Source organism: Ixodes scapularis, unplaced genomic scaffold (genome assembly GCF_016920785.2).
Source record: "Ixodes scapularis isolate PalLabHiFi unplaced genomic scaffold, ASM1692078v2 PGA_scaffold5__190_contigs__length_132052651, whole genome shotgun sequence".
Classification (NCBI taxonomy): Eukaryota; Metazoa; Arthropoda; class Arachnida; order Ixodida; family Ixodidae; genus Ixodes; species Ixodes scapularis.
This window is the reverse complement of record NW_024609880.1, coordinates 130,650,743-130,671,444: the sequence shown is the minus strand read 5'-3', so window position 1 is coordinate 130,671,444 and position 20,702 is coordinate 130,650,743. Positions and strand designations below refer to the sequence as shown.

The 20,702-nt window shown below is 46.8% G+C and overlaps 1 protein-coding gene across 8 annotated transcripts in view; it reads right to left on the bottom strand.

Annotated features, from left to right (window-relative positions):
- The window catches only part of LOC8023368 (basic proline-rich protein), a 28,160-nt gene extending 8,227 nt beyond the window's left edge, over window positions 1-19,933 (bottom strand). For 2 of the 8 annotated variants that reach the window (XM_040215703.2, XM_040215710.2), the window contains exons 1-3: window positions 19,298-19,933; window positions 6,939-7,006; window positions 1,138-1,276 (exon numbers count right to left, since the gene is read on the bottom strand). In XM_040215703.2, coding sequence (XP_040071637.1) covers window positions 1,138-1,276; window positions 6,939-7,006; window positions 19,298-19,685 — 595 coding nt within the window. In that variant the 5' untranslated portion in view covers window positions 19,686-19,933. Of the gene's footprint in view, window positions 1-1,120; window positions 1,277-6,938; window positions 7,007-19,297 lie in introns of all 8 variants that reach the window. The other 6 variants (XM_040215704.2, XM_040215709.2, XM_040215711.2 and 3 more) reach the window with 4 other exon arrangements.
- Window positions 19,934-20,702: the final 769 nt, after the last annotated feature.

Sequence of the window (20,702 nt, the reverse complement as noted above, 5' to 3'; positions counted from 1 at the left end):
TGGGGGAAAACATGATTTGGCTTATAATTATACTCAAATTCAATGTACTCGTTAAATCTAGCGGGGAAATTGCGCGTTGCACTTTTGTGTCTCACTTTTCTTACGCACTTCCGATACCCACCTCCATTACACGTTTTGCGGGAATTATGTTTATGAAAGGACCTTATTCACATGCTCATTTTGAGTAAAAAATAAAAAAAAAAGACTCAGTTTTTTTACTCTAGTGAAGAAGGAAGACCAGCGGAGCTGCACAATGGAAAGTAATGGCCGGCCGCAAGTCGGCAAGTCAATGGGGAAAGGCTGCCGCCATCTATGAGCGACGGCGGCAACCTGATACGTGGCTTGCCGCCGTAGCTCATAGATGGCGGTAGGTGTCTAGAGTTCAGTGTCCATTTTTTTGCGGGGTACACGATCCTGGGGAACCTAGCCCTTAACAGCTCCGCTGTAAAAAAATATGAATCTATATATTTAAAAAGAGTCGCCGTAGAACTGCAGCCTTGGGGTGTTACAACGCGGTGCCTGGAACGCGTCTCCGGCTCTTGCCACCTCCTAAAAAGTGGTCCCCCAATTTCCGCCCGATGACGTCATACAGGTGTCATGCTGTCACCGGCCGCGACACTGGTGGTGTCGCAGCGACGGTGCATAGATATGGCAGACGCCTGTTCTGCTCAGGATCGCTGTCCAGCTTGATGGCAATCCACGGAAGAAGCGAGGAGTTGGAAAGCCGCAGCGACAGCGACAATCTCATTCGCTCGTAACAGACCCCCCTCTCGTAAGAGAGCTGGGGGTCTGTTATAACAATATTCATACAAATTTAAAAAAAAATAGTAGAAAGGATGATGAAATGTTAGGCTAGGTGGCGCAAGCTGCTGCCCGTTACAAAGGGTATAGCCATTACCATCCATCCATCCATCCGTATTCTTTCGCCAGGGCTCCTACCATCGACCGCCAGAATCGCGACATCCGGCAGCATGACACGACGCCTTCTGCTATGTCATTTGTTTCCGCTTGGGAACCACTTTTGAGCTATGATTAGACGCCAAACACAGCAGTGAAAACGTGTTCCAGGCACCGCGGCGTTACCAAGTTTCCCACCGCGGCTCGCGGCAGCTGAACGTACGGGGTCCCGGTGCGGACCTCGGTGCAGGCCCAGGTGCAGGGCGTGGATCCAGCTGGACAGCACGGGCGCCTGGAGTTCCAGCCGGGCCAGGAACGTCCGGGGAGGGTACCCCACGGGGTCCTCGATCGACGAACTGCCTTCCTCCAGATCTCGGGGCTACGGGTTTCATTGGGAAATTTTACTACTACATTTATTGTTCCTATAGCTCCGATAACGATATTTGATACTCCGCGGGCGCCTTCGCGCATGCATCGCATTGTTATTGTGGATATAGTTATCGGACCACACGATAGAGTTACTGAAACTCCCCATTGCGAGAGACTACGCTAAAAAGGGGAGCACGGGGCAGGTGATGGGGCCATATATCTATCGCTAATGCCGCTAAGCATATATAAAGATACCTTACAAAGCAATTTCAGTGTTGGTTGCCAAACTGTTTTATCGTCGACAAAAAATAGAAGTATGTCCTTCGAGACAAAAAATATTTGAGAAACATTCATGTATACCCTGCCAGGGGCAGATTTACGGGGGGAGGGGGGCGAACGCCCCCCCTTCCCCCGTGCCGGTGCGGAGTCTGTATACGCAAACTCCGCATCGGCACTGCAATGACTCGTACCGCAAAAAAAAAAAAAAAAAAAAAAAAAGAAAAAACCGGGACTTTTACTACACGACTAATGCCACGAATGCCAAGCCACGGCAAGCATACATGACATGATCTGGGAATACGTCAAACACCATCGGTACAGGCAAGATTGTTTAAACCAAATTCCCAATGCGCGAAGACTAACAAGCTGGTCAGAATGGATCACCCTAACTGGAAAAGCGGAATATACTGCAAAGAAATCCTCAACTCCCTGCTAGACTTCATGAAGTCGGCAGGTCTCTCCTTCATCTGAACCACCATCACTGCCTTACCTCATCCCATCATGCCCTGACCAAGATGACTTAAAGGGGGGATGCAACGATTTTAAGATTAAAAGAATTTTCCTCTCGTCATTTTTACGTTGTTTATCGTATCCCGGAGGATACAGAAAACATCTTTTTCATTAAACGATGTCGCGATTCCGCTGCATGATCATGAACCAAAAGTCGAGCTTTTTCCCCCACCTGCAGCCGCGAGTGGCAGCCGAAGGAACTACGGCGAAAAGATTACGTGACCTCGCTCGGCTCTAAGCTGCAACATAATGCCCGCTGATGTCAGCTGAGAGAGGGAGAGGAAGCGTCCTCCGAGAGAGCACACGGGAAGCTACACGGCACCCCGAATTACTTCACGACCTGGTGTGACCCTGAATGCTGGGAGTGAGTTGAGGAATGCCAGAAATGCCAATATTTATCTCTTTTTTTGACACAACTAAGACACGCAGGCGAAATCGGTTTTCTGCTGTTCTTTACTTCAGAAGTGTCAAAGGGCAACTTCCACAAATTTATGACCGAAGTCCTGAAATCGTTGCACCCCCCCCCCCCCCTCGAAGTCAAGAGGGTTCGGTGTAGCTTTTTGTATTAAGATCTTCCAATTCATTCCTTTCCTGAAGAAAAAAAAGGAGCTCGTTTGTGTTTCAGGGTTTTAAAGCTGGGGCATTTGTTTGACGCTGCCAGAGAAAGAAGAGAAAGCCCCCGCCCGCGCCCTCTTCTCTGATCTCCATTCCCCTTTTACAGCGGTCACGTTCTTTTGACATGTGCCAGGCTTTCTACACTGTTAGCAAAAATAACACGCCCAGACGTGTAAACCGTTGTCCCATAGCGGACACGTCGAAACGTGTTCGTTTTACACGCAGCCATCTGTGTTTTTCGTCTACACATGAGGTGCTGCGTAAACTTAACACGATACACCGTGTTTTTCTTCCGCTAAGCACGGTTCAGCGTGTTGGCTGAGCGTGCTCATAAAACATGGCGGCCAGCGGCCGAGAACAGGCGAGGGACGAGCCCAGCAAGCCGCGCGCCTTTCGGCTGAATTGAAAGCACACAGGACGGCGTTTGTTCTCCTTCGATGTCTTTTATACACACTAAACAGTCTCCAAGCGGCGGACGTAGCTACGCGCAAAAATACGTACGTGCGTCGTCGGCGGTCGGCGGCGTCGGTAGCTACGGTAGCTACGATCGAGCCGCTAGACAGAAAAGCGAACTCAAATGGACAAATAACTCGAGCAAACTATTTGAAATCGGGCGGTAACTTCCGCCACCTAGCGGAATTTCTAGCAGTCTATAAAAAAAGTTTGTTAATATGCTACGAGCCTACGACCGATCACAAGTAGACACAACCCCTACATACATCACGCACAACGCCAATACCACGCATTACACACCACCGACATATACACAAACACAACACCCGACACTGCGCCCGACACTTCCTACTTAACATGCTTTTCTCTCCGCGGCGTATATAAGCTTGGCATGTGCGGGTGAGCTATTTAGTCGCTGACCGTTACAGATTTATAGAAGAAGACACAAAACACGGCGCAATGGACAGCCGTATGTAAGAACCCTTTGCATTTAAAAAGTATGGAGGCAAAATCTATATTGTTAGTCCGTTGCGAAAGATAACGATGTATTGACAATAAATCCTAAACCGGTCATGAAGAAATTCAAAATTTTGTTATTTTTATGCTAGACCAGTGTTATGAGCAGTCCGACTAGCTTGAATCAGATTTTTTTTTAATTATTAAGATTTTATCATTATATAATTAATAATAAACGGAAATGATGCTTGCGCAAAGCATTTTTTTATATATTCTTGTGAAGGACATGTGCTCAACACTTCACTTCCGCTAGTTGCAGTACAGGAGCAGAGGGAGCAGACGCCTTCACTTTTGGGTCGTGTTGATGCAGTTTGTTGTCGTCTGTCGTGTCGGTGTTGAGTGGAGCGGTGGGGCTCGGGAGCTCGTGGCCGGTGTTATTCGTGATCACTGGTGTGGGGCGCTAATGCGTCTTTTTCTTCTTTTTTTTTTTACACTGCCACGCTGTTACCATTCCGAACTTTGAATATACACGGGCCCGAGCACTGCATTATGCTGAATGGCGAGCTCTTTCTCTGCTGACGTCGCTTTCCTGGTACCTCTCGTGGATACTGCAAGCGTTTAAACAGTGTACACCGTCTCGCCTACATCCCCGGTGACGTATTCCACCTGTTGAAACGTTTTGCTTCCGTCATTTTTAAGTACGCAAGGCAGTTATCTCGTTGCTCTGGTTCCGGTTATAAAAGCAAGGCAAAACGCTCGTAGTTCCCGCCCTCGGTACACGTTGGACATCTTCCACACTTTGACACCGGATAACTGAATGAACGAGGATCTACATTCACTTCAGAGGTCACTCTCGCCGCTTCCTCACCGTTTAGCAGCAGGATCAGCTGGCGACAAGCCACGGATGAAAGCATTCGTGGCTTGTGAGCATCAACAGCCCAAGCGCACTCGGTGCCGACGCGGGTGATGCGGGTTTCTGTCAACGGGGAGGCCAGCACAAACCGTGACCGTTCCAGCTCTTCGTCATGGCACGGTGTTGCAGAGAGCAGAGTAAAATACAACTACACGGACCACCGAAGCAAACGCACTGCTATCGTAAATCTTGGCTTGTGATTGCGCCTTTGTAGATCATCTTATTCGTTTTACTGGAGAGACGCAAACGACAGGCATAACAAAATCGCTTGCATACTCCGCATACCTCGCAAAAGCATTTACCCAGTCACCTTACGAAAAGCGCGAAACACGGAGTCCGCACCGTCCTAAGCTTCTTCTGTTTTTTACCTGCTTTAGAGCAGTTTGTACCCGTTTTTAGATATGCCTACTGAAACTGAAACAGGGCAGTGCCATAGAAAACAGACAAAGTTGGGAAAGCTTGCTCGCTCTCTCCAATTTCTCAACTCTCAAGTGATTGTACCATAGTAAATGCACCAGCGCCTTTCCAAAACAAAGAAAAAGCACTATGTTCACCACGCAAAAAATGGTCTCAGTTCATGCATCTGTGGGCAGGTAGGAAATCTTGCCCCAATTTATTCACACCGCATGATGAGCGCAACAAACTCGCACGAGATTTAAAGGAAAATTCTGTTACCGGTCGTTTGCAGGACCGAGTCATCTACTCGAGCTGTGTGCGTCGCTGTGCAAACGCAGTCCAACACGAAGCATAAAAACGGCAGATCTAGGACAACAATCCGGAGTCCATTGTTCAATTTAAACGACGTAATTTTGTTGAAAACGCCCACAGCTTTTTACTCGCGGTATGCGTCGGTATACTTCCACATTTTGAAACAGAACGAGGGAAGATTTACTTTTAAAAACGCTCGCTGCGTCCTCCGGGACCAGCTGGACCGGATCAGCTGATTACGACGGACTAAACCCACAGCAACCAATTCGCGCTCCGTGTTAGTGTGGCTTTCTACCTCCAAGCACCGTACCACACACCACGGACACTTCAGCTCTTTGTCGCATCGCCGCGTTGCACCAAACAGAACGAGATCGCCGAAGTAAACGCAGCGCTGTCGTGACCCTTGGCTTGTGGTTGCGCACTCGTGGACCCGGTGACACCCTTCGCTTTCCAAGCACACACGACGATTGCGAATGATGCTTTCCGTCGTCCGGGAACATCACAGGGGCACGTCTCCGGTCACGTCTTCGCTACATGTGCTCGCAAACCGAGCACCTTCCAACCTTCTTGCCCAACCAAAAGAATACCGGCGCAATGTTAAACGTGCGTTGTTGCCAGATTTTCTCCGACCAAATAAAAAACAACGAAAGCAAACCGGTTCTAACTTCGAGCTTACATCGCTTACATCGGCGTTACGCCGTGGCCAAATTTTCTCTGTCAGCTCTAACTTAAAGATGACCTACAGATGCAGCAACACTGGACACCACGGAGCGCCGTAAATTCTGAGGAGGATGCATGGGAAGCGGCGGCACCTTCGCTTGCAGTTGGAAGGGTTGAAGCCAAAACGAAACCAACTGCAATGTCGCGTGTTCAGATCAAGGGCACGCTTTTTATAGCCATTGTAACTGTTTAGAACGAGTAATTATACGCCTAACTTTATTTTTGGTGTGTGAGAAACAATTATCAAGACCCCTAATATAAATACAAACATGGGCGACATAAGGGAAGCCGCATTGCCATTGTCGACCACAAACAATGGCAGCCAGCACGCACGGTAAGCGCGGGGTTCGCCCCGTCTCGCGACATGGCGTAATTGCTTTTGGTGCTTATCTGTCTCCGAGACATGTTCCTTTCCGCGGAATTTGACTCCACGGTCCTTTCTAGGTGTGTCCCCAAGCGTTCCGGTGCTTCGGTAGCCGGCAATGCTGCGGTCGTCGCCGGCGGTGGTGCGTGTTTTCGAGGTCGGCTACACGGTTATGCGTGTATGACCGAACGAAAACACGTTTTTTACAACCTCGCATGATTTTTGAACGAATTATCCGTTACTCAACGTGTAAATTTATGGTAATTTGTGTAAATAGCGTGTTTTTCACCCCAAATATTCACCAAATACACGGGACTTGCTAACAGTGTAGAATAAAGGAGGCTATATGTCATGGCTTAATTGTCCCGAACGTTTTATCTGCACTCTAGAAGCAGTGCTTCGAAACAAGGAAGAAGATAGAATGACTACGAGCATTTCAGCATGATGTCACCTGCCAGTTTCTTGAAGCAATATTACTGTGTTCACAATTAAACAACAACCGTATACAATGTAAGCGATAGCGTTAAGCGGAACCAATATGGCGCGTTTTGGATAAAAATGCTTCAGGACGAGATGCGGACGCGCCGATGTCTCCAAGCCTGTTCTAGCCCTAGTCCCCGCTTTTCCGTCTATAATATTACGCTGAGTACTTACCCTCCTGCAGCAACTGGAACAGTTGAACATGAACATGTCTTGCTGGCGCTCACGTTCCGGGAAGTATGCTTGCAGAAAACGAGAGCAAAATTTTTGAAACCAAGGCACGCACAATGCCGGGCAGCACGAGCAACGCAGTTCGGAACCTTCAATTTGTCGACAGTTACATTCAAAATATACGAGTGAATTATAAACTACGTTTCATTGGTTGTCTTGGTTTGATTGATGAGTAATTTTATCGGTCGTAGATTCCTTTACTGTGTTGTAGTTTTATCGGAAATCGGGGCGTTTTACGATTTTTGGTTCATGATCTTTGAAGACGACGAAGATTAGGACCTCCCCATAAACCAACGTTACTAGAACAACTCAGGAAACTGCCATTGAGCCTGCTCTGAAAAAGTGGCATCGATGCCGTACTAATAGGCAGTTTTCGTAGACCGCGCTGCCCCCTCCGCTAAGCGTTCCGCAACGAAGTCGTTACTGCACTGCGCGCCGATAGCCTTGACTGTGGAGTTCCCGCTATCGTAGCGGGTTGCGGAGGGCCTTGCGGGACGGCGAAAACGATCTACGAAAACTCCCTAATGGCGCAGTATGATCGCAACGCCGCCATTTCTCCCGCAGCGGCCACTCGGGGAACTGCACGGCTGCTTGCATGAGCTCCGAGATCCCGAAGCGCGAGAAGACGACGAAGTGCTTTGAGCAAGGAACACGAAATTTTGCTCTCTCGGTATCTTTTACGTTTGAAACCTATGTACTCGTATCCTGGCCTGGCAATTTTGTTTCGGCAAGTGGAACTGGGCTGGTCTCTTACTACCAAACGCCTCTGCATGTAAGGGACTATCCCAAGCAGCACGTTGTGAATGGGCCATCGCTGGCAAGTGTACTATGGCCAACCAGATTTTCGATGGCCCAAGCTTGGCCAAAGTGCTCGGCAATTGAGGAGTTTCAGCGACGGTGTCACCGCCCTGGCGGCCGGTCGCCGAAAGAGAACGAGGGGGATAGGTTCGCTGGGCGTTGGCTTTGTGTAAATGCGTTGGCCGCGAACGTAGGCTTATAAACTTCGGCAGCAAGAATATTACGCGGCTCTAGTGTTCCGGTACGAGCAACAGAGATGACACGAACTGCTACGACGAGCTACGACCACCCGCCGCAGCGATGCAGGCGTCGAAGGAGCGCAACCTGTGTACTACGCAGTCAGTCGCCGTCGCCCGACGCAGGTCGTTTGGCATTCAGGACTTTCCGTCCCGGGTTCTTCGCTTACACTTGGAACCGAGTATTATTCCCTGTGCTTCTGTATGTGCTCAGTGGCTGGATGTGGACCTCATAGAGCAGAGTTCTTCAGACTCGACAGCGACTCAAAGTTGACGGCGGAGGGGCTTGCAGCAACGCTTTCGGTTGGTGCACGGGTGCGACGACTACACGGATAAATTTTAAGATTGCTGCTAGCAAGGTGGGCCATAGTCGCTTTATGTTGACACGATTTTGAGTGTAAGTACTCCGTGCAAAGGCGAATCTATCGCGTTTCTAATCCACCTCTGTTTTTGTTGTTGTTTTTGCGCTCGCACGACCGATTGAAAATGCTTCTGTACCAATCACGGAGTGAATGTCTTCGGCCTACATTGCGGAACGCCCAATAAAAAGTCATATTCGTTCAGCGAGCAAACTTCCCTTTCGAGTGACCTTCTTTGATTGATGATTTCGCCCGTACTTGAGTGCTTTAATCAAAACGATCGATGAAGTTTGCTTCCCTAGTTAGGACATTTTTTGTGCCACATGCGGCACTAATGCTTGGCACGATGTATTCTACTGGTGGTATTGTGAATTGGTTTACTTCCAAAGCTAACAGTATGACAGGTGGGACCATTCAATTTGCTAAAAATGTGATATGGGAATGTCGTTGCATAACTAGCGTTTTACGTTTAGATTGATAAGAAACATGCTCATGTGATGACGCACGTCTACAGCATAAGCTTTGCAGATCCAGGATGGATGTGCTACAGGCTCAAGACTTTTAATGGACCAAATTGGTGATTACATGGCAATAAATATTGTGGAAAACTGCCCATTGACTCGGTGAGTTTTGATCGTGACCATTGGCGTGCTGTTGGCAAATTAAAGGGACGTTTCATCTAGATGTGCTTAAATATCTTTATTTCAAGGTTCAGTGGACCCCTCTGCATCATTACAGGAAGGCACTCTCAAGCCACAACAAACAGCAGTGAATATACAATGCATAATAACGGGCACCAGTGTCCAGGCGTATAGTCCGCAGAAGCCAATTTGAGCCTAAAAATGTTTTTGTTTTGTTTAGATAGTTTGCATTTGGTGTATAATTCGCAGGGCCCGATTTCCGCGCCCAGTGCATAGTCCGCCAAGCTGGTGCGTTGCGTCTTTGTGCTTTTTTTCCTGGGTGGCATTTTCTTCAGAAGTTCTTCGGCGAACGCTATTGAGCCTGAAGAACTGCTCTTGAGGCCCATATCTAGCCACTCGGCACACACACAAGCACAGAAAATAACACTCGGTGCCAAGTACAAACGAAGCACCTGGGCGGAAAGCCGTGAATGCCAAACGAGCAGCGTCCGGTGACGGCGACTGACTGCGTTGCGCCCCTTCGGTGCCTGCATCGCTGCGGTGGGTGGTCGTAGCTAGTCGTAGCGAGATGATCTTCACTTCAAGCAAGAAATCTTGCCATACCATAGTCAAGATATGTGTGCAAGTGTTCGACGACGTGGGCTCTCTCACGTTGGTGCAGTTGTCATCAAGAAAGGTACATAACAATGTTGAGTGTTTGAGGCTGAAACTATGACGCATACTTATCTAAACCTAAATTTATCGGTCTGTGGCTACAAACATTTCCGTTGACGTTGCTTAGATCATGTAACCATTCAGGCCTCAAATTAAATGGTGTTTCGAACTCTTCGGTTGTGTATAAAAACCTATTTGCTCTAATAAAAGACATTTTGAAAAGGACACATGTCTTCTTCTGATACATATCTTCCAATTTACAATGCAGAAGCAAACAGAAAATCAACTGCATACACCTACCACTTGGCATAAGCACCTTTTGCAATTCCTTCTTGAGCACACTCAAATATCAGCTAAGGTTGCTCTTGTTTTAGAAGCTTTGCCCTGTTCTGTAAAAAGAAAACAGTTAAAAAAGCTTTACCTTCGTTCTCCTCCTCGCATTTAATACAGACTTGTTTGTCAGCAGATCACACACAGCAGATATCACCGTGGCACATACAACTCGAATGACCGATGAGACTATTGCTATTACAATAAAGTTTTCCACAAGAGCCGAAATGAGGCTTGTAGGGGTGCACAAGCACATGGAAATGAGATTGGCGCTTCCGGGGCTTGTTTACATTATGCGTAAAAACAGGACGATCGGCGACCAGCTGATCGCAATATAACACCAAGGATACCGATGTTTCGATACATAGAACGCAGGATAAAGACCTCAATCGTCCCTTGTATGCTGTAGTTGTCATACTTTCCATCCAACCGCTTTTTAGCACAATTAACTAGAACAACCGAAAAGTTCGCAACACCTTCTAATGCGAGGCCTGAATGGTTACATCATCTAAGCCACGTCAACAAAAATGTTCGTAGCCGCAGACCGATAAGTTTAGTTTGAGATAAAGTACGCGTCATAGTTTGAACGCGCGAACATTGTTGACATGTACCTTTCTTTGGACCCGCGTACATTCGGTTCAACCTGATGACAGCTGCACCAGCGTGAGAGCTCACGTCGAACACTTGCACATACATCTTGACTATGGCAAGATTTCTTGCCTTCGACTGGCTTGAACACTTCATCTGTAGCATCACGGTAGGTCTTGGTTGAAATGATGATCGTCTCGCACACGGCAACAAACAGAGAACGACACGCTTTGTTCTATTTATACGCTACCGGTCTACGGGCGTCGCAAATCTATCCCCCTCTTGTCCGCCATGTTGGATCTATCGGAGCGCCCCCTATATTCGCTGAAACTCCTCAATAGCAGTGTTTTCGTCCTCGTCTGGTGACTTGCCATTCACTTTATGCCAGCCGCTGGCCATTCACTTTAGGCCAGTGACTGGCCATTCACTTTAGGCCAGTGACTGGCCATTCACCTTTGTCCAGTGGCTGGCCATTCACTTTAGGCCAGAGACTCGCCATTCACCTTTGGCCATGACTGGCCATTCATATTTGGCCAGTGACTGGCCATTCACTTTAGGCCGGTGACGTGCCATTCACCTAAGGCCAGTCACTTTCGGCCAGCCACTGGCCATTCACGTTTGGCCAGCCACTAGCCATTGACTTCCGGCCAGTCACTGGCCGAAAGTGGCTGTAGTTATACACTTAATACATAATTTATCACAGACCGCCAGAAAATTTGGGTGTTGCTCAGAAGACTGTCAAGAGTTTCGGGAGGTCAAGTTTGAGAACTCAACCCCAGTAACTTTTACATAGTAATGAAACGCGAAGCTGATGCAAGGCTGCTCAATATTTATTGGACTTTTTAAGTACTAAGTCTTACGGCGCTGGTTGCGACCACCATTCCAGTCGTCGTGGGTTCAGGGATGGTATGTTGTCCCACCATTAAGATCCCCCGGTAGTGCAGCAGTAAAAAAAAAAATAAAAAGAAGTAACTTTAGGTGAAGGGACAGTGCAACAATAGAGAGTTTTAGTAGATCGTTCCGATACCTCCGATAGCCCCGATAACGGTACTATGGATGCGCAAGGGAGGCGGTAGCGGAGTATCGGGTATCGTTATCGGAGTCATGGGAGCGATCTACTAAAACTCTCTACTGTTCGGTTACAATACTTTTCACTTTACACACGCTTACTGGCACTAATGGGAAAGAGAAGCCTTGAGTACACAGTAAAAGTTTTTACACACTTAAGGGTGTAAATCAGTTTGTCCCTGGGCTAACACCCTTATGGCGTTCAGGCAAGCACCCGTCATGAAGGGTGCTTGCTAACACCCTTGGTAAAGGGTGCTTGGCATGAAATGAGCACCCGCTGCGGTGGCCCAGTGGCTGCTGGGCCACCCCAGCCAATCTGGCGCCGGGAGGGTGTCATGCGACGTTTTGGTTATGTGGAGTACAAGGTCACATGACGCTCTCTCGACGCTGGATAGGCTGGTAGCGTCCGCCGCGCTCGGACGAAGGGTGAAATGAAGTATAGACCCCAGTGAACATTTCATTGGAATGTGTCCAATACACATATCAGAACTTGTAAATTGTACAAAAATCATATATGGTATTGCATATTCTTATATTATTATTACGTGATTTACAGCTTATCATGTTTACTGAACACATTTACACTTTTTTCACTTAGAGGGATTGCCACAACACCACATACGAGGCATGTGATAAAGAAATATTGAGTCACACTAAACACAACTCACTTCATGAAGTAATACAAAAGAGCTCCTTGCAAGCCGCATCATAACCCCGTGGGCAATTGGGAAGTGCTACGGCACCCCCCTTTCTCGAACTCTAAGTGAGCAAGCAATGGCCCCAAGCATCGCACTGCATGGGTGAACCATTGTGAACATCATGGTCTGCCACAAACGAAGCATGTAAAGCTTTCCTGTTTGGAGATCAAGTGACATGTTTTGTTTGTCTCAGAGGATTGCAGGCAACCCACGCTTCGCCTATCACTTGTCTCCTACGCGCATCTGGCTCAACACACAAATCGCGCATTGTACCAAACGGTCCAAGAAGACGGAAAGGAAGGACTCCCCTCATTCTCGGACCCTCGTTCGTGCAACCGGAAACAGTCATTCTCCCCCTAGAAGATTAGCCCGTCGCTCAAAACTCGAACAAAAAATTGCTTTCCCCACCCCGTTCAGCCCTAAGCTGACAGTGTTGTGCAAGCTACGTGCTCCTTGGGCCAGCCCACGTGGGCCAGCCACACGCTCGTCACGCCACGGGTACTTCGAACGGCTCGGTTGTAACGCGCTGACGCTATTGACACCACCACAACGCTGCCAGCGCCACCAAGGGCAAAGCTGATAACCACGCCTGCCTTGCTACTCCACGAACGCGGGGAATCTTTTCTTTCTGGTTTTGTTTGCGCCGGATATCCCATGACGCATCGCGCTCTCCGTTCGCTTCTCTTCGAGCGCTTGCTCGAGTGCACCGTTTGGAACGAAAAATATAACCAGTCGTTCAAAATACAAACGTGCGATTATCATTTACGGTTATTATCCCTCATACTTGATTCACTTCCGAACGAAATTTGAATATTTCAATTTTTGTTTCCGTACCCCTTTAAATAACACAACTGTGATGATGATTTAATGAATGATGATGATGAAATAATTTTGACTAAAGAGAGTGACCACAAGGGTATACTGAAAGAATCACTAACAATGATGAAACCTAGAAATCTATTAGTGCCTTCCCTGTGTTTTGCCATTGAGTGGAAGAAGTTTCTTGGCCTATATTTTTGTTAGAAACAGGTGTGATGCGTCCGTCTTTTTAAATCTTGATGTTGTGCATATTTTTTGTTTCCTAGGTTGAAAGCTCAAGGCATTCCTTGTTGTTTGTTCAATCACATTTACCCAAATGTTAGTAGGTTGCTTTTTTATGTTTACTGTCCTTGGGTATGTCAGGGGTTGTGAACAGTAAAACGCTGTAAGGCACAGGAAGGAATTCCCTTTGTAAAGTGGTGGCAAGCAGAAGAGAAATTGTAAAGACTGACTTCATGTCTTCCCCTACGTCTTCTTTTTGGGTCGCCTATTCATTTTTTGCCCATTAATACTCATCTGTGTTTGATACTTCTCTGCGTTTGTGTCATCCTTCAGAGAACCCGTCTTTAATAAATTATTTGTTTGCCTGTTTGGCTAGCTTCCACCCTCGTTTTTGTTTATTAATAAATGACTGTACGATTCAACTGTAGGATGACTGTAGGATTCAAGCACCATGTTAATGCATACTAATAAATAGCAGCATACTTTTATTGACTAGTGCCGATGATTAGACTAGTTAGTAGCCAATTATTGAAAAGAAATCATGAAGAATATGGGAACAGAGGATATGAACACAACACAGCGCTGTGTTGATCTCCTCCTTCTTGTCCGTGCCATTCATATTCCATGTTTTTAATAACACATTTATTAATAATTTTCTGCTTGGTATCATCTGTATAGGGGTTCGCTGGAACGACCCATGTGCCATTGCATTCACTTTAGGGCAGCTCCCCCTTCCTCATGGTGCCATCGTTCAGGAAGTGCAAGGCGGGTGTCACTCTCACTCTTGTGGTTCAGTTCCCCAGGTTCCCATAGGTTTCAAGCTGCTAGCCAAACTGAGTCAGGCCTTCCAGCCCTGCAGGAAATGTCAATTCCACTCTTTTAGACGTAGACACCCACATTTTGCGTGTACGTGAAAGAAGCTCCAACAGAGAGGAAACAAAATGATTGGCCTTTTTTTAATGCATCCTTTTCTTTTGCTGAAAACATACATAAACGTTACACGCTATTGTACATTCAGTGGTGCGGCTTAATTTAGGAAGAGGACCTTTTCTCATATAACTTTTATATAAAGAAAAATCTCAATATAATGGGTCGGGCATAAATGGTTGCTATGAACTGCCCTATACATTTACACATTACCTGATATTACCAAAAGAGTAGAGTAGGGTGCGGCTGCACTGCACCAATTACGACTTTGTAACCAATTAATAGTTGGCATTTATTTGTTTATTACTATTGACTATTATTCTTTGACAGAAAGAATAACCGGGCGAGTTGGTGCGGTGGTAGTCTTTGAACGCCATCAAATATTCAGGTTTAACATTAGTTAATTTTTTCCGCCTTTTTTCATGTTTTTGCTTTTTCTAGCTGCTCTGATTTTTGTAAGGGCTTTCGCCACTACTAAAAAACGTGACATCTAAACCCCTTTAAATATTTGCATCACACAATCGTAAACTTAAAAAGTGTGCCGGTTCGGTAAACGCGAAGAGACCTAATTTCCGAGGGTGAAACCTCTAAAAACAACGGACAAGTAAAAGAAACAAACAACACAGGGCGTTGTTTGTCTGTTGTTTTCAGCGCTTTTACCCTCGGAAATATGACGAAGAGACCGCGCGTCTCAACGCACAGGCATTAGCATATGCAAAAAATCATGCTGCACGCTCGCTCTTCTAACGTTTTTCTCGCTCCCGCTTTATGAAACAAATCGGTGGCGAGCGGCTGTTAGGACAAGACGTCAGAACTAGCGTGACCTGTGATTAACACTTTGGGACGGCGACTGAATGCTTGAACTGCCGTCAGACGGCACTTGAACGCTCCGCACAAGCGTCGTCGGACGAGCGCCGCACGACGGCGCCCAGAACATGCCCACGGTTCCGCCGCGCGGGAATCCTTCTCACACTGCGGAGCGAGCCACAGATTTTGAAGAAGATACGCTCTTTTCAAATAACGAAATAACACAGGGCAGAAGCATAGTTAGAATCAAGCATAGCTTAGCAAGCGCACGGTACACGACAAAGTTTGAAACAGCAGCCCACTTCGCAGAAACAAAAGAAAGTTGCTAACCGGCGTTTGCACGAGTCGTGCATGGGCGGTTCTGAACTTACGGGCGTTGGCAAGAGGCAGCGTCTCTCAGCTCTCAGTCACCGATTGTTATTCTTGAACACGGTATTCGTAAGGAAGATATTTAAAATATCCACTAAAACGGCTAAAACGTAAAAAAAAGGAAATTTCCAAAGCCTCTGGAACTTCAAAAATCATTCAACCGAGCCCAACGGAAGCTGATTGCGATAGCGATGGTCTTGCGCAGCCTTTAAGAGTCTCTTTTCCTCTTTATTTATTGTTAATTTTTTTAGAACGATACTAAGCAAAATATTATTATATTAGTTACAATAAGAATGTCACTAAAATAATAATGTAAAATATTACAAAAAGTGAGTAAATCTTAGGTTTTATTTAAACTTCAGGTTGTTTCTTTTTTTGTGTAAACCGAAACCGAAACTAACTTAAGCAACGTTTCTTTCGTCGTAATTGTTTGCGTGTGTGTGCGTGTGTATGTGTGTGTGTGTGTGTGGGAGTGTGTGTGTGTGTGTGTGTGTGCATGCCCGTGCGTGTGTTGGTGCGCGCGCGTGTGGATACGTCCCCGTGCATGCGCGTGTGCGTTTCTGGTTGTGCGTGCGTGTGCCTCTGCGCGCGGGCGTGGGATTGCGCGTGTGCATGCGTGTGTACGTGCGTGCGGGCGTGTATGTGTGCGACTGCGAGCGCGCAAGCGTCTGTTTGTGCGTTCTTTTGCACTGCGCCCGCAAGAAATACAATTGGATGTCCCTGGACACTGTTAAAGCACTAACTTATTGATTATTATTATTATTATTATTATTGTTGTTGTTATTGAAACATAGCCCTGAGACTTTAGACACAAGGCCCTAAACTTTTCTATAGCTGGCTGTAGCTGTATCTATAAATTTTTAAAGGAGCTGTGCAACGATATTCAATTGGAATGTTTTTCTCTCTACACTAGCTTACTGGCACACCTCGGACTCAAGGATACTCACACGCAACACCATTGGCCAAGAAACTCCTTTGTTGTGGTGTAATTTCAAGGACAAAAGCGATCATTTTCATTCAATCTCTCCTTTGCAAAATTTGATGACGTAACTCGGGGATCCCAGTACACCCAAGTGACGATATTTGAATGCGGTTCATAGATTGGACCCGAGCATTGCGTGGGCACTCGACTTGGGCTCGTGACAATTGCTAGCTCGAGAAGCATTCGGGTTGTGACCCGTGTCCAATCGCTGCAACGACGACAACAGCCGAGCCATAACAATGTCTGGAACTCAGCGCGTGTCCTGCGCTTTGCCAACCCCTGCGCGTGGCTATGATCAACACTGGCGGCATATAATCGGCTCCAGATCACGTGGCCGCTTGTTCTGGCTGCGAGTTGAGGGGGTGAACGCCGCTCGTTTTTCTTAAATTTTTTTCTGGGACTTCTATTGCGTGGGGTGAAAAACGAACGCGTGTTTCATAGGTCATTAACGTTAGGGATCCGATTTAAGCGGTATTTGTGCACAGTACAAAAATTGTTGCATCGCTCCTTTAAGGCCGACCATGCAAAGCTATAGGGGGTGATAGCCTCCCATAGAATTTCCCATAGACGACCATAGGCCATTTTTTATGGGATGTCTCGGACTGGTTTATTATGGGATTTGCCTCTTTATGTGTGTGAGTTTTTGTGCATGTTACAATATTCTCAAATGAATATTTTACTGGGGTTGCCATGGTCATGGGACAGGTTCTAGCAGCATGTCATGAATATTTGTCAAACATTTTCACAATATTTTGATTTCATGTTGCCAGATATAAACTCGAGACTAACTGATTTTCTTACTGTATACTTCCATCAATAAATATTTGTAAAAAATGCTAGTATAGAGCATTTCACCCTACTTTTCAATTTCTGAGCATGGAGTGATTTGTAAGAAAATTAAATATAAACTCATATATAAAATTTTGTTTGCAAACATAAAACTTGTATGCAAAAGAGGCACTTTATTTTCAGCTATTTGCATGAATTACAACTGACATTATAAGAAACTAGACTGCTAACAACTGTTGCTTTTCAAGCAGGAATCTTACCTGTACATTATGTACAGAGCCATGTATAAGCTTTTCAAAACCATTTCACATTATTTATTTAGCACCCTCCTCTACACCCTTCTCACATCCTTCACTAAATGTCGGGTGTAACACGAAACAGCAAATTTTCGGTAAAATATGAGGTTGTATTCCTAGTTTTTAGGGTGTTACAAGGGTGTAGCCGAGGGTGTAAGTTGCTACAACACCCCTGTTACACCCTTAAAGGTGTAAAAACTTTTACTGTGTAGTACGGCCGAGCATCACTGGCGTCAATCACCACGATAGCGTCGATAGCGTCACGGCGTTGCCTACCACCCGCCAACAACCACGTTGTTAACAACAAAACCAGCGTCCTGCCCATCTAGGTCGAGATGTTCATTTTCTTTTTCTTTTACGTGTGGTTCGATTTTGAACGTTTCCGTTGTGGTTTTAACCGAAGCTGTTAGCTTTCCTTGGATTAGAAAATCAGTATCATAGCACCTAATTAAAACATTACTGAGACTAGCTTAAGTTTAATCAATATATGAGGGACGTCTTGTTTAGGCTCTTCCAAAACACAAAGCCTGAAATATCCAATCTTATCCGATTCAAGCACAAGCTGATCGGGGTACGTGGCTAGCGTGGCGGTTTACTAAGCTGAGTGCATTGATACATCTATAGGTTTTTAAGGTAGAGAAGGGGGCTTATGGTCGGTATACAGGTACACTGGCTGGGTAACGGAGGGTGCGTCTTCCAGGAAAGGGGAGCTTGTGCGCCCGATGCACCCGACTACAACTTTTTTTTTTCTTCGAGTGCAGTTGGGAAGTGTATATGTGGAGCGCTAACCGAAAAATCGCGGATGTGGTATTCGCGCTAAGAGTGCCGCGCAGCGACAGAGCGGTATTGTTAGCGCGAAGATGACGTCAGCGCTGCTTTCGTATTTTATTTTCATAGAACAACGACGGGCACAATATTTTCCCACTTCTAGTAATGTTCCAAATGAACATATCGCACGACAGTGATAGTTAAGACAATAGCCTTTCAAGTCTAACGAAAAAAAACTGAATAAAACGATGATCGTTTGGTTGCGCTAACAGTGTTCGCGCGATGCACGCACTAATATCCTGCCAACCACTCGCTCATGATGCTCCTCTCGCTGCCCGTCGTTATGCCAAAGTTTCGTCAACGCGATGAAAGTTTAGATATGGGTGCCCCTGCGGCGAAACTGAAAATCAGCACTTTTGGCCGAACACTTGTCGACCATGTTTATGTCCACTGCGGCCAAGCTGAGAATCAGCACTTCTGGCCAAACACTCGCCGGCCGTGTTTATGTTTCCGGCGGCCAAGCTGAAAATCAGCACTGCTGGCCAAACACTTGCCGGCCGTGTTTATGTCTCCGGCGGCCAAGCTGAAAATCAGCACTGCTGGCCAAACACTTGCCGGCCGTGTTTATGCCTCCGGCGGCCAAGCTGAAAATGAGCACCTGTGGCTAAACACTTGCCGGGCGTGTTTATGTCCCCGGCGGCCAAGCTAAAAATCACCACTGCTGGCCAAACATTTGCCGGCCGTGTTTATGTCTCCGGCGGCCAAGCTGAAAATGAGCACTTTTGGCCAGGCGCTTGCCGGCAGCGTTTATGTCTCCGGCGGACAAGCTAAAAACAACTAGTTTGTGGCCGGACCCTTGCCGGCCTTGTTTATGCCTCCGGTGGCCAAGCACTTAAAGTGGCCAAGCTGTCCAGACACTGGCCAACCGTCGGCCGATCGAAATTCACTTACTGGTGCTGCTTGGGATGTCTTCATCTGAGAAAGTAGCGAACATCGGTGACCATTCATCTTCTGATGTCACTCCTGGGCAACGCCCAACGGTAAACCCCATGGAAGACAGCCCTGCTGTCACTCCAAACGCCTCACCCGAATTTTCTAACTTAGAACATTCCGACATGGAGCAGGACAACGACTCTGGAGGACAATGGTGCATCTCTGGAAATCGGAAACGTGTTCGAAGTGATGACTCACTCTCCGATTCTGGCACAGCACGTGTGCCAAACAACGTCTCCAACAGTCTCACCGTCGTATATGCCCCGACTGACTCAGAGAAGAAATTAACTTCCCTTAGCAGTCTCAAGGTCACACAGGCTCTCGAGAAGATAAGTCCAGAATGCATTCTTCAAGTTCGCTACAATCAACGACTCAACCTTATTGCAGTTGACGTCCGAAACGGACATGCAGCACAAGTGCTGATGAACAATACACTACTATGCGGTATCCAAGTTCGACCATACTCTCCGTTGTCAGGCAAAACAAGCGTCGGAGTAATTCACGACGTTGATGCGGATGTCACCGATGAAGAACTGGCACAACACCTACGATCAGAAGCCAAGATTGCCAATGTGCGACGACTTGGAAAATCTCGAGTCGTCGAAGTCGTCTTCAGCGGCAGCCACCTTCCGAGCCATGTCTTACTAGGATATGTGCGACACTCTGTTGTCCCATTCAAAGAGAAGCCCATACAATGCCACAACTGCGGCGGTTTCGGACACAAAAAAATCGCCTGCAAACGCGCCCAAGCTTGCAATCGATGTGCCGAGAACCACGTTCCAACAGCTGAGGGATGCACGTCCAGTTCAGTGAAATGCATAAATTGCAGCGGCAATCATGAGGCTACATCGCACATATGCCCGAAGTGGAAGGAAGCACAGTCTGTAGCTACATATTCAAGAATGAATACCGTAGGGTTTCGTGAAGCAAGATCCGCCATCTTCCGTCAACAAACGACCAGGGACACCACCGAGGGCACCAGAAGAGCAGAGCCAAAATCAGAAGAAACTGGTAAGGACACTTATGCTTCAGCGCTCAAAAGAACTGGCCAAAGCGTTAAAGAAAAGATGAACACCAATCCCACAATCAGTCAGATCTTGACGCAAGGTTCGTCAGAAAAATCTATACATCAGCCATCACCCAACACGGGACCTTTGACACGCCCCTGTGCCAAAAAAAAACCAAGTTGAAAAAGATGACAAAGCTAGCACCCAAGGGACAAGAAAGTGAAGCTCCTGGATGGATATCAATCATAAAGGCGGGTGCTAGTATAGCACTTGCAGTTTTGGCGAAAATTGAAGCCTCCTGGGCGGGTACCCTTGCATCCATTATCCAGACAATGCTTCACCTTCTAGCCGGCTGT